Source organism: Hyperolius riggenbachi, chromosome 11 (genome assembly GCF_040937935.1).
Source record: "Hyperolius riggenbachi isolate aHypRig1 chromosome 11, aHypRig1.pri, whole genome shotgun sequence".
NCBI lineage: Eukaryota > Metazoa > Chordata > Amphibia > Anura > Hyperoliidae > Hyperolius > Hyperolius riggenbachi.
In genome coordinates, this window is record NC_090656.1 from 9,367,623 (window position 1) to 9,380,354 (window position 12,732).

The following is a 12,732-nucleotide window of genomic DNA, read 5'->3' on the forward strand; positions in this document are numbered from 1 at the left end:
CCACCCTCCCCTATACAGTTCCTTGGTGTCTAGTGCCCCCCTCCCTCCCCTATACAGTTCCCTGGTGTCTAGTGGTCCTTCTCCCTCCCCTATACAGTTCCCTGGTGTCTAGTGCCCCCCTCCCCTATACAGTTTCCTGGTGTCTAGCAGTCCTCCTCTCTCCCCTATACAGTTCCCTGGTGTCTAGTGGCCCCCCTCCCTTCCCTATACAGTTCCCTGGTGTCTAGTGGTCCCTCTCCCACCCCTAAAATAGGTCCCTTTTTGCACCCCTAAACTGTTCTTTGGCACCTTGTTCCCTGGCACCCCCCTCCTTTCTCTATGCAGTTCCCTCGTGTCTAGTGCTTTCCTTGGTGATCTAGGACTTCACCTCCATTATAGCTTCCCTGGTGGTCTACAGTGGGCCAAACATAATGCAAAGTGGGGTAACCACTTGTGGGACAGATTTGTCCCACCGGACAGAGTTTGACATGTATGCTGTAGTGGTTGATTGGCTCACAGTGTGGTCCTTCCCCTTACAGACTGTGATCGGAATCTGTGCATGCATTTCAGAAGCTAATATCAAGAAAAATCAATTAGAGACACACTTTATTTGAAAGTAAACCAGTCCAACAGTGACAAAGAGTGACATAATGCAAAGTTGCTTATAAAAGGAACGCTCAGCTTTGGACGACACATTTATCATGATAGTTGATGTCAAAATGGGCAAGATGAAAGATTTTGTACATAGGTACAGAGGCCCCAGTAGTGTAAAAATTGTTAAAAGGTTTAAAAACAGGGAGGGTAGTGGTGGACTTACCTCCTCAATGCAGACACAATATACTGTTGATTTTTCTCAACAAAAAGAATTTATTCACCTACTCCAAAACAGTGCAACTCGTTTCATGGTTGGAACCCACTTCATCAGGCAATAAATGTGGAGTATAACAACTCGTGTGACCAGGTGATCAGCTTAGCGCCTCTGTTTTTAAACCTTTTAACAAATTTTACACTACTGGCGCCTCTGTACCTATGTACAGCATTTGAGTCAACCCCTGGTGGAGGGGATTTGGCCCCTTATTTCAGATCTACAGAAAGCGACTTCTTAATCCTGCGTGGGGACAGGTCCAATACTCCCCACCTGCTTATATAGTGGTTACCTGGATGGTAACCCAGACTTGTGAGTATAATCCTATACTTACCTTTCCACAATTCCAGTGCATACTACACTATACTGGGCTCTCTGTGTCTCCCCTCCTTAAAGGAAACATCCAAGGAACGTTAAAAAAAAAAGATCCACTTACCTGGGGCTTCCTCCAGCCCGTGGCAGCCGTCCTGTGCCCTCGCCCCAGCTCCGGAGGCTCCCGGTCTTCTCCCCTGGCGCAGCCGACCTTGCCAGGTCGGGTTCCGTGTCCGCGTCTTCTGTGCTCCACAGTGCCGGTCACATGGTCATCAGGACGGTACTGCGCAGGCGCAGAACTACTATTACTACTGCGCAGTACAGTCCTGATGACGTCGGCCAGACCACGTGACCCACGCCGTGGAGCGCAGAAGACACCGACCAGGAACCCGAACTGGCGAGGTCGGCTGCGCCAGGGGAGAAGACCGGGAGCCTCCGGAGCTGCGGCAAGGGCACAGGACGGCTGCCACTGCCTGGAGGAAGCCCCATGTAAGTGGATCTTTTTTTTTTTTTAAGTTCCTTGGACACTCCCTTTAAGATGAAATATTTAAGTGACTTTGAATGAGGGATGATCACCGGCTTTAGCAGCAGGAGACCATCAAGAGTGCCTTCGGTATCACAGAAAAGTAGGAAAAGATGCCTACTGTGGGCTCTTGCCACTGTGCTCGATCAGTCTCAAATTGGTTTGAGGAACATCAGAGTTTAACCTGCTTCCGTGGCCAGCTCAGCCCCCTGAACTCAATCCTATTGAGCACTTGTGGGATAAAGTCAAAAGATCACGTCTAAGCTTGGAAACTTCACTGTATAATCTGACCCAACTTAGAGCTGCCATTATGTCAGCGTGGGCCAACATTCTTCAGCAACCATATCACCATCTTGTAGAGTCCCTGTCAAGAAGAATATCGGCTGTGATCAGAGCTAAAGGTGGACCAACTCGTCATTAGAGGGTGTCTCTCATTTTTTGCTTTCTTTTCTGGGCATGTCATGGGATCACATTGTGATTGATTTCACTGCCTTTGCTTTGCGTTACACCTGAAGGGCGTGACCTTAGATTTCATGCAGAAGTGTGATTTAAAGTTTCGGGTCTTTTGTTGCTAAACCTTTCACACGTATATCATATATATTGGCGGCGGTTCAAGTGCAGCAGGTGACTTTTTATAGAGCAGATTCTCACATTTTTCCAGAAACCTTTTCAGCCTGCGTGTTTGCTATGGGTGGAATACAGTATCTGATATTTGCATTCTTCCCATCTGTAAACAGGGCGCCGCTTTATGGTGCCGCCTCCAAGGTCTTACGCCCCCGCTGACCCATAAACGTTTCATAAACCGCTGTCAAGAGGGATATGTAAATAAACAGTCTGCGAGGCCAGTTTATAGAGCTCAGGTTAATCCGGTCTGTACGGAGGGTGCGCCAAAATTGGAGAAAAAGCGTTGATTGGAATAACATGACATCCAATGTAAAAGGACGACTAAAACATTGGTGCTGTCTCTTTAAAGAAAACCTGTAATGAGAATAACCTCCCCTGGGGGGTAGTCACCTTGGGTGGGGGAAGCCTCCGGATCCTATTGAGGATTTCCCCGTTCTCCTCGGTCCCACGGCGGCGGAGATATCCCCGAACAGCGGGGATGTAAATATTTAGCTTCCCGTCTCCAGCGCAGGCGCAGTATCGGCTCTCCGCACGGAGATAGGCGGAAATAGCAGATCGCTGTCGGCCCGCTCTACTGTGCAGGCGTAAGTCTCCCACACCTGTCCTGCGCCTGCGCAGTAGAGCGGACTCGATGGAGATCAGCTATTTTCGCCTATCTCCGTGCTAAGAGCGCCCCCCACTGGAGCCAGGGAAGGTAAATAAATCAGCGCTTGTTAGGCTTGTCGGGGGAGGATTGCCGGAAACTTCGGGGGAGCTAGCGCTGGACTGCCTGCAGCTACAGGGGAGGGGGAAGCCTCATTGGGACCCTGAGGCTTCCCCCTCCCAAGGTAAGTACCCCCCAGGGGAACTTTTTTTGTTACAAGTTCTCTTTAAAGGGAACCTAAAATGAGAAGGATATGGACTTTTCCTTTTACAATAATACCAGTTGCCTGATTCTCCTGCTGATCCTGTGTCTCTAATACTTTCAGGCAGCCACAGCCCCTCAGCAAGCATGCAGATCAGGTGCTCTGACTGTAGTCAGACTGGATTACCTGCATGCTTGTTTCAGGTGTGTGATTCAGACACTACTGCAGCCAAAGAGATCAGCAGGACTGCCAGGCAACTGGTATTGTTTAAAAGGAAACATCCATACCACTCTCAGTTTAGGTTCCCTTTAAATCCCCTAAATCTAGTGCAGGCCGCAGTCACCCGTGCTTAAAGGGGAACTGAAGAGAGAGGTATATGGAGGCTGTCAGGTTTATTTCCTTTTAATCAATACCAGTTGCCTGGCAGCCCTACTGGTCTATTTCTCTGCAGTAGTATCTGATTAAAACCAGAAACAAGCATGCAGCTAGTCTTGTCAGATCAGACTTATAAGTCTGAACCACTGAAACACCTGATCTGCTGCATGCTTGTTCAGGGGCTATGGCTAATAGTATTAGAGGCAGAGGATCAGCAGAGCTGCCAGGCAACTGGTATTGCTTAAAAGGAAATAAACATGACAGCCTCCATATACCTCTCTCTTCAGTTCCCCTTTAACAACAGAGTTATGTGGCCACCACCAGGGTATAAAATCACAATCGGGCTTTTCTGATGCACAGAAGGGATGGCTATTTATTAAAGGACATCCGAGGTGAAAATAAAGTGAGGAGATAAGCAATTGTATCTATCCTCCTCCTTCTAAAAATTACTTTTTTAGATATCACACAGTTTTATTTTATATTTATATCTAGTTTTTACTGTTTCATTGTCTCTGCTCAATGACACCTTCATTTAAGTATGCTAGAGCTTAAATCTATGAATTATTGACCCTTTTTATCTCTTTCCTGCTCTCCGGAGCCATTTACTGACAGGAAAGTGTTTTATGGCTGTAATTCCTTATCAGTGAGGGTTATGCTACAGTCTGACCCAATCCGACTTGTTACCGACCTGGACAGAAACTGTCACTTACATACCTGATGTTTAACTCTTTCAGGCAGAGAAAGGAAAAAGGAACACAGCCTAGTTATTTGTGTCCTTGGCACCATACATACACATGTCTATCTCAGCATGTCACATCGGGTATCCTTTAAACTCCACAAACATGATAAAAACGTACAACTTACATTGAGGGTCCATGCACACTGGACCCTAATTGCATATAAACGCCTATAAGGTACCGTATTTTTCAGACTATAAGACATTCCTGACCATAAGATGCACCGAGGACAAAAACCAAGGGAAAAGTATATACTAAACCTGGTGCATCCATGATGAAGGGGAATCTTGTGGATTATGCCCCCTTTGTACCTCTTCCCTGTATCCCCCATGTGTCTGCCTCTGTTCTCCTTGTGTCCCCCTCTATGCCCCTTTGTGTCCCCCTCTATGCCCCTTTGTGTCCCCCTCTATGCCCCTTTGTGTCCCCCTCTATGACCCTTTGTGTCCCCCTCTATGCCCCTTTGTGTCCCCCTCTATGCCCCTTTGTGTCCCCCTCTATGCCCCTTTGTGTCCCCCTCTATGCCCCTTTGTGTCCCCCTCTATGACCCTTTGTGTCCCCCTCTATGACCCTTTGTGTTCTCCTCTATGCTCCTTTGTATCCCCCTCTATGCCCCTTTGTGTCCCCCTCTATGCCCCTTTGTGTCCCCCTCTATGCCCCTTTTGTGTCCTTCTCTATGCCCCTTTTGTGTCCTCCTCTATGACCCTTTGTGTCCTCCTCTATGACCCTTTGTGTCCTCCTCTATGACCCTTTGTGTCCCCCTCTATGCTCCTTTGTGTCCCCCTCTATGCCCCTTTGTGTCCCCCTCTATGCCCCTTTGTGTCCCCCTCTATGCCCCTTTGTGTCCCCCTCTATGCTCCTTTGTGTTCCCCTCTATGCCCCTTTGTGTCCTCCTCTATGACCCTTTGTGTCCTCCTCTATGACCCTTTGTGTCCCCCTCTATGCTCCTTTGTGTCCCCCTCTATGCTCCTTTGTGTTCCCCTCTATGCTCCTTTGTGTCCCCCTCTATGCTCCTTTGTGTCCCCCTCAATGCTCCTTTGTGTTCCCCTCTATGCTCCTTTGTGTTCCCCTCTATGCTCCTTTGTGTCCCCCTCTAAGCTCCTTTGTGTCCCCCTCTATGCTCCTTTGTGTCCCCATCTATGCTCCTTTGTGTCCCCCTCTATGCCCCTTTGTGTCCTCAGTTTGTCCCCCTGTGTCCTCCTCTGCATGGGCACAGTACAGGGAGTACCTGACATTGCGGTGGGTTGGAGGTATTCACAAGTCAGGAATTCCCTGCATTTGGACTATAAGACGCAGTGACTTTCTCCCCCCACATTTGGGGGAGAAAAAGTGAGTCTTATAGTCCAAAAACTACAATATTTGCACAATCTGACAAGTAGAGTGCACCTTATAGCAATAAAACCGTTGCTGGTACTTTAAGGAGAAGCCCGTTCGCCTCTCCTGACCAGGTTTTGGCTTTCCGCCGTCATCAATGTAAAGGACGACTATCACAAATAATTCTAAAATTTTAAATGCATAGATGTAAAATGTAGATTAAAATGCACTGTGAATTACTTTTTGTTCCCTATGTCGCTGTCACAGTAGGCAGTGAAAATCTGACCAAGAAGAGGATGAAGAACGGCACCATCCAATAATTATAGCTCAGTAAATTTATTGAAAAGACATCATGACATACAAAAACAACGTTTCGGAGGATAATCCTCCTTTCTCAAGTTCCTGTCAGTGTCTAAAAAACTTCACACAATGACCTCTTTATATATCAAACACCATAAGATATTGACCAATCACACTGTTGTTGTCACCTATGGCGACCAATCCCCTCTCGTCTCGCTCAAGCGGACCTGATGGGGAACTATTACATGCGTACACAGCATGCGTACAAGTTTATGAACTCACCAGACGGCAGGGCGGAAGGGCGCAACCAGTGTCTAGTCGGCGCACCGCCGACCTATAGGAAAAGCTCCCGCAATGACGTGTCCATCAGTACACACCCCCAACTGAGGCGGACCTGATGGGAAACAGGATGCTCCCTCGGCGGCCACAAGGACCACCCATAGGCCACACGTGACGTGCGCATACAGGGCGTGACTCGCCCCATGCGTGTCATGGTACGCGTCATAGACAAAAGTTCGCCTTCCGCCCCACCGTCTGGACAAGAAACCATCATATATGGTTGTCAAGGTTACATAGTGAACAAAGACAAGAAGTGGGACATCTAGTGTTTAAAATGTTTACTACATGTGTGTTAAACATCCAGCAAAGCTATCATACAGGATCTTCTCAAAAAATTAGCATATTGTGATAAAGTTCATTATTTTCTGTAATGTACTGATAAACATTAGACTTTCATATATTTTAGATTCAAATACACACAACTGAAGTAGTTCAAGCCTTTTATTGTTTTAATATTGATGATTTTGGCATACAACTCATGAAAACCCAAATTTCCTATCTCAAAAAATTAGCATATTTCATCCGACCAATAAAAGAAAAGTGTTTTTAAAACAAAAAAAATCAACCTTCAAATAATTATGTTCAGTTATGCACTCAATACTTGGTCGGGAATCCTTTTGCAGAAATGACTGCTTCAATGCGGCGTGGCATGGAGGCAATCAGCCTGTGGCACTGCTCAGGTGTTATGGAGGCCCAGGATGCTTCAATAGCGGCCTTAAGCTCATCCAGAGTGTTGGGTCTTGCGTCTCTCAACTTTCTCTTCACAATATCCCACAGATTCTCTATGGGGTTCAGGTCAGGAGAGTTGGCAGGCCAATTGAGCACAGTAATACCATGGTCAGTAAACCATTTACCAGTGGTTTTGGCACTGTGAGCAGGTGCCAGGTCGTGCTGAAAAATGAAATCTTCATCTCCATAAAGCTTTTCAGCAGATGGAAGCATGAACCCACTTTTGAACCAGAAACAGCGGCAGAAGCGCCTGACCTGGGCTACAGAGAAGCAGCAATGGACCGTTGCTCAGTGGTCCAAAGTACTTTTTTCGGTTGAAAGCAACTTTTACATGTCATTCGGAAATCAAGGTGCCAGAGTCTGGAGGAAGACTGGGGACTCGGGAGAGGGAAATGCCAAAATGCCTGAAGTCCAGTGTCAAGTACCCACAGTCAGTGATGGTCTGGGGTGCCATGTCAGCTGCTGGTGTTGGTTCACTGTGTTTTATCAAGGGCAGGGTCAATGCAGCTAGCTATCAGGAGATTTTGGAGCACATCATGCTTCCATCTGCTGAAAAGCTTTATGGAGATGAAGATTTCATTTTTCAGCAAGACTTGGCACCTGCTCACAGTGCCAAAACCACTGGTAAATGGTTTACTGACCATGGTATTACTGTGCTCAATTGGCCTGCCAACTCTCCTGACCTGAACCCCATAGAGAATCTGTGGGATATTGTGAAGAGAAAGTTGAGAGACGCAAGACCCAACACTCTGGATGAGCTTAAGGCTGCTATCGAAGCATCCTGGGCCTCCATAACACCTGAGCAGTGCCACAGGCTGATTGCCTCCATGCCACGCCACATTGAAGCAGTCATTTCTGCAAAAGGATTCCTGACCAAGTATTGAGTGCATAACTGAACATCATTATTTGAAGGTCGACTTTTTTTTTGTTTTAAAAACACTTTTCTTTTATTGGTCGGATGAAATATGCTAATTTTTTGAGATACGAATTTTGGGTTTTCATGAGCTGTATGCCAAAATCATCAATATTAAAACAATAAAAGGCTTGAACGACTTCAGTTGTGTGTATTTGAATCTAAAATATATGAAAGTCTAATGTTTATCAGCACATTACAGAAAATAATGAACTTTATCACAATATGCTAATTTTTTGAGAAGATCCTGTATATCACACACGTGAAGAGAAAAAGCTAGTATCATATAACAGAAATACATGCTGATACTTTAAATAGTAACCACATATGATTCAAAAAACGTGACCAATAGATGTTTAAAGAAACAATAGGTTAAAGAAAGGGAGTCATATCCTATTCCCTGTTCATAACTCTTGGTTCTATAGTATCTAATCTCCGTATCCAGTATGCCTCACGATATAATAATATACGCATTCTATCACCTCCTCTCCTCCCAGGTTTGATCTGCTCAATAATTTGGAACCTCAATAGGCTTGTAGTATGTCCTGCTGTAATAAAGTGGGATGGTACTGGTAATTCTACTTTTTTTGTTCTGATTGTACTTTTATGGGCAGTCAGTCTGTCAGTCACTGACTGTCCCTCAGAGGGGCTCACAATCTAATCCCTACCATAGTCCTATGTCTATGTATCGTGTAGTGTATGGATTGTAGTCTAGGGCCAATTTAGGGGGAACCCTAACTCATCTGAATGCTGGGATGTGGGAGGAAACCAGATTGACCGGAGGAAACCCACACAGATACGGGGAGAACCGTCAAAATTCGTGGAGATAGTGCCCCAGCTGGGATACCGACTGGGGATCCAGCGCTGCAAGGCGAGAGAGCACCTCTATGCCACCGTGATTAGGGATGGCCAGTGAGATGAAAATTGTTCCAAGTTCTTACATAATTATGCAAATTTAGCATGCAATTTTGTGAAGCTTGAAAATGGACCAATCCAGTTCCACCTTGGCAGGATTTGATTGGTTCATTTTCAAGCTGCACAAATGTGACTGATTCTGTATGGACTCAGAACAATCAGCACCTCATTGACTATCGCTATTTATTATTTATGTCAGTGCTGGTAGGGATTTTACTGCCTTTTTATTGAAAATATTAATTTTATAAATATTGATGCCATAATCCTGCGGTGCACGAAATACACAACACTAGATTTTCATTCTTCAGAATATTTGTTTTCAGAAAATAAGTAGTTTAGTGGGTCTGTAATGTGTGCTAAAGAGGCCCTGTAGTGACATATAGCAGAATGCAGTAAAGAGGCCCTGTAGTGACATATAGCAGAATGCAGTAAAGAGGCCCTGTAGTGACATATAGCAGAATGCAGTAAAGAGGCCATGTAGTGACATATAGCAGAATGCAGTAAAGAGGTCCTGTAGTGACATATAGCAGAATGCAGTAATGAGGCCCTGTAGTGACATATAGCAGAATGCAGTAAAGAGGCCCTGTAGTGACATATAGCAGAATGCAGTAAAGAAGCCCTGTAGTGACATATAGCAGAATGCAGTAAAGAGGCCCTGTAGTGACATATAGCAGAATGCAGTAAAGAGGCCCTGTAGTGACATATAGCAGAATGCAGTAAAGAGGCCCTGTAGTGACATATAGCAGAATGCAGTAAAGAGGCCCTGTAGTGACATATAGCAGAATGCAGTAAAGAGACCCTGTAGTGACATATAGCAGAATGCAGTAAAGAGGCCCTGTAGTGACATATAGCAGAAAGCAGTAAAGAGGCCCTGTAGTGACATATAGCAGAATGCAGTAAAGAGGGCCTGTAGTGACATATAGCAGAATGCAGTAAAGAGGCCCTGTAGTGACATATAGCAGAATGCAGTAAAGAGGCCCTGTAGTGACATATAGCAGAATGCAGTAAAGAGGCCCTGTAGTGACATATAGTATAGCAGAAAGCAGTAAAGAGGCCCTGTAGTGACATATAGCAGAATGCAGTAAAGAGGCCCTGTAGTGACATATAGCAGAATGCAGTAAAGATGCCCTGTAGTGACATATAACAGAATACAGTAAAGAGGCCCTGTAGTGACATATAGCAGAATGCAGTAAAGAGGCCCTGTAGTGACATATAGCAGAATGCAGTAAAGAGGCCCTGTAGTGACATATAGCAGAATGCAGTAAAGAGGCCCTGTAGTGACATATAGCAGAATGCAGTAAAGAGGCCCTGTATTGACACATAGTAGAATGCAGTAAAGAGGCCCTGTAGTGACATATAGGAGAATGCAGTAAATTATTCAGGGATACCCACTTTTATCCTGGTAATTATCCTGGTTTTGGCATCAGAGACCTTGTTTATAGCTTTATATTGCTGTATATTTGTATGTAGGAAGGCTGTTGGGTCGGAGCAATTTTGAGTACCTGGAATCGGAGTCAGTGGTTTAATGAACTGAGGAGTCAGATGATTTTTTTGCACCGACCCCACAACCCTGGTATGTACCCATTCCCTCCCAGTGGAATGTTTGTTTCTGAGAATTCCAAAGCCAGTGAAAATAACGCCTGGTCAGTTTTCCTCCCAGAGACCTGGCATTATTTTCACTGCCTTCGGAATTCTAAGAAACCAACATTCCACATATCTGCACCTGACAGGACTAAAGATGTTGCCGCCTGTGATACATTTCAGAATGTGTCAGGGTGAGGAAAAATGTTACAATGGGCAAACACTGACTTAATCATTTATAATAAATCAATATTCGGAAAAAAAAACATTTTTCCCTACAGTTCATATTTAAGTTGGTTGCATGCAAATTGTGAAAAACAATGCTGGAACTGAACTTTAAGTGACAACGTACCTGTCTGGATAAAGAGTCTTGATAGTAAACTCTACTAGCGCTACACCTAAAACAGCAAGCGCTTAGAGAACCCATGATCAGAGGAGCTGCCTGCATCTATATAGAAGATAGCCCCATTGGAGGGTGGAGCCTGAGCTGCCTTCATATCTCTGGACTGATCCAGAAACACCCATTTAGGGGGAGGGACACTGCAGAGGGAGGAGCTACATCAAAATCGGATCCCACCTCTCTTCAGAACTCTGGGGACAGATCACATGACTGCTGTTGGGAACCGTAACAAGAATTGGGGTTGTGTTATTTTTCTGTTGCTTATTTTGGAGGAGGGAGCATAGGCACAAAAGATGTAAGAAACTCTATGTACACTTTAAATTCCCCCTCCTATGGCTGTTCAGTTTATATCCCTCATAACGCTGGAAACTGATATTTCTCTTCTGTTTATCAGACGACAGATCTGTTAGTGGACGAATCAAGTTTTACGGGAGAAACGGAGCCATGCAGCAAAACCCACGGATCAGTGGACGAAGCAAGCGGACTGGCTACGCTCAGCAATGTCGTATTTATGGGAACACTGGTCCGATACGGCAAAGGGAAGGTAAGCACAAGGCTTGGCCAAAGTGGCGTTAAAGAATACCCGAGGTGACATGTCACATGATGAGATAGACATGGGTATGTACAGTGCCAAGCACACAAATAGCTAGGCTGTGTTCCTTTTTTTCTTTCTCTGCCAGAAAGAGTTAAATATCAGGTATGTAAGTGGCTGACTCAGTCCTGACAGGAAGTGACTACAGTGTGACCCTCACTGATAAGAAATTCCAATTATAAAACACTTTCCTAGCAGAAAATGGCTTCTGAGAGCAGGAAAGAGATAAAAAGGGACATAAGTTCAGAGATTTTAGCTCTGGAATACTTCAATGAATGTGTCATTGGGCAAAAACAATATAACAGTAAAAACTTAAAACGTAGATTTAAATATAAAATAAAACTGTGGGATATCTTAAAAAGTCATTTTTAGGAGAAGGAGGCAGGATACTCTTGTTTATTTTAATAGTTTATTTTTAACTCGGGTGTCCTTTAAACAAATGTAGACAAGTTTTACTGTCTTGCCTCCCCACCTAACAGTAAGAAAGCATCATACGGAAAAGAAAAATCCTGAATTTCATGGAATGACCTCGCCTTAGAGCTGCCATCTATGATTCCTCTGACTTCTGGAGGGGATTTGCCTGCTATAGTTACGTGACCAGCCCCAGGATTATAAACAGGGAAGATTAGCATATGCCACTGTCCCTTTAAATATACAGTACATCCTTCTCCTCCAGTGGTGAAAGACTCATGGCAGTAAAGCTTTGGTCGCTCACTCATTTATGATTATTGTTGTCCAAAACAATTGTTCCTGATCATTTTTGAGTGACCGATGCTCTTACAAACGTTATTTGATTATCAACCGAGCAGCCAATTCTGCCTTATGGAAAGGGAGGGGGGGAGGAGCTGAAGTGGGTCGCTATGGGAGGTACAGTGGGTTGCAAAAGTATTCGGCCCCCTTGAAGTTTTCCACATTTTGTCATATTACTGCCACAAACATGCATCAATTTTATTGGAATTTCACATAAAAGACCAATACAAAGTGGTGTACACGTGAGAAGTGGAACGAAAATCATACATGATTCCAAACATTTTTTACAAATCAATAACTGCAAAGTGGGGTGTGCGTAATTATTCAGCCCCCTTTGGTCTGAGTGCAGTCAGTTGCCCATAGACATTGCCTGATGAGTGCTTATGACTAAATAGAGTGCACCTGTGTGTAATCTAATATCAGTACAAATACAGCTGCTCTGTGACAGCCTCAGAGGTTGTCTAGGAGAATATTGGGAGCAACACCACCATGAAGTCCAAAGAACACACAAGACAGGTCAGGGATAAAGTTATGAGAAATTTAAAGCAGGCTTAGGCTACAAAAAGATTTTCAAAGCCTTGAACATCCCACGGAGCACTGTTCAAATGATCATTCAGAAATGGAAGGAGTATGGCACAACTG

At 44.8% G+C, this 12,732-nt stretch overlaps 1 protein-coding gene across 1 annotated transcript in view; it reads left to right on the forward strand.

Moving 5' to 3' along the window:
• The window catches only part of ATP2C2 (ATPase secretory pathway Ca2+ transporting 2), a 214,591-nt gene that overhangs the window by 109,840 nt on the left and 92,019 nt on the right, over positions 1-12,732 (forward strand). The window contains exon 8 of the mRNA XM_068260802.1: positions 11,143-11,292. Within this exon, the coding sequence (XP_068116903.1) occupies positions 11,143-11,292 (150 nt within the window). The remainder of the gene's footprint in view (positions 1-11,142; positions 11,293-12,732) is intronic.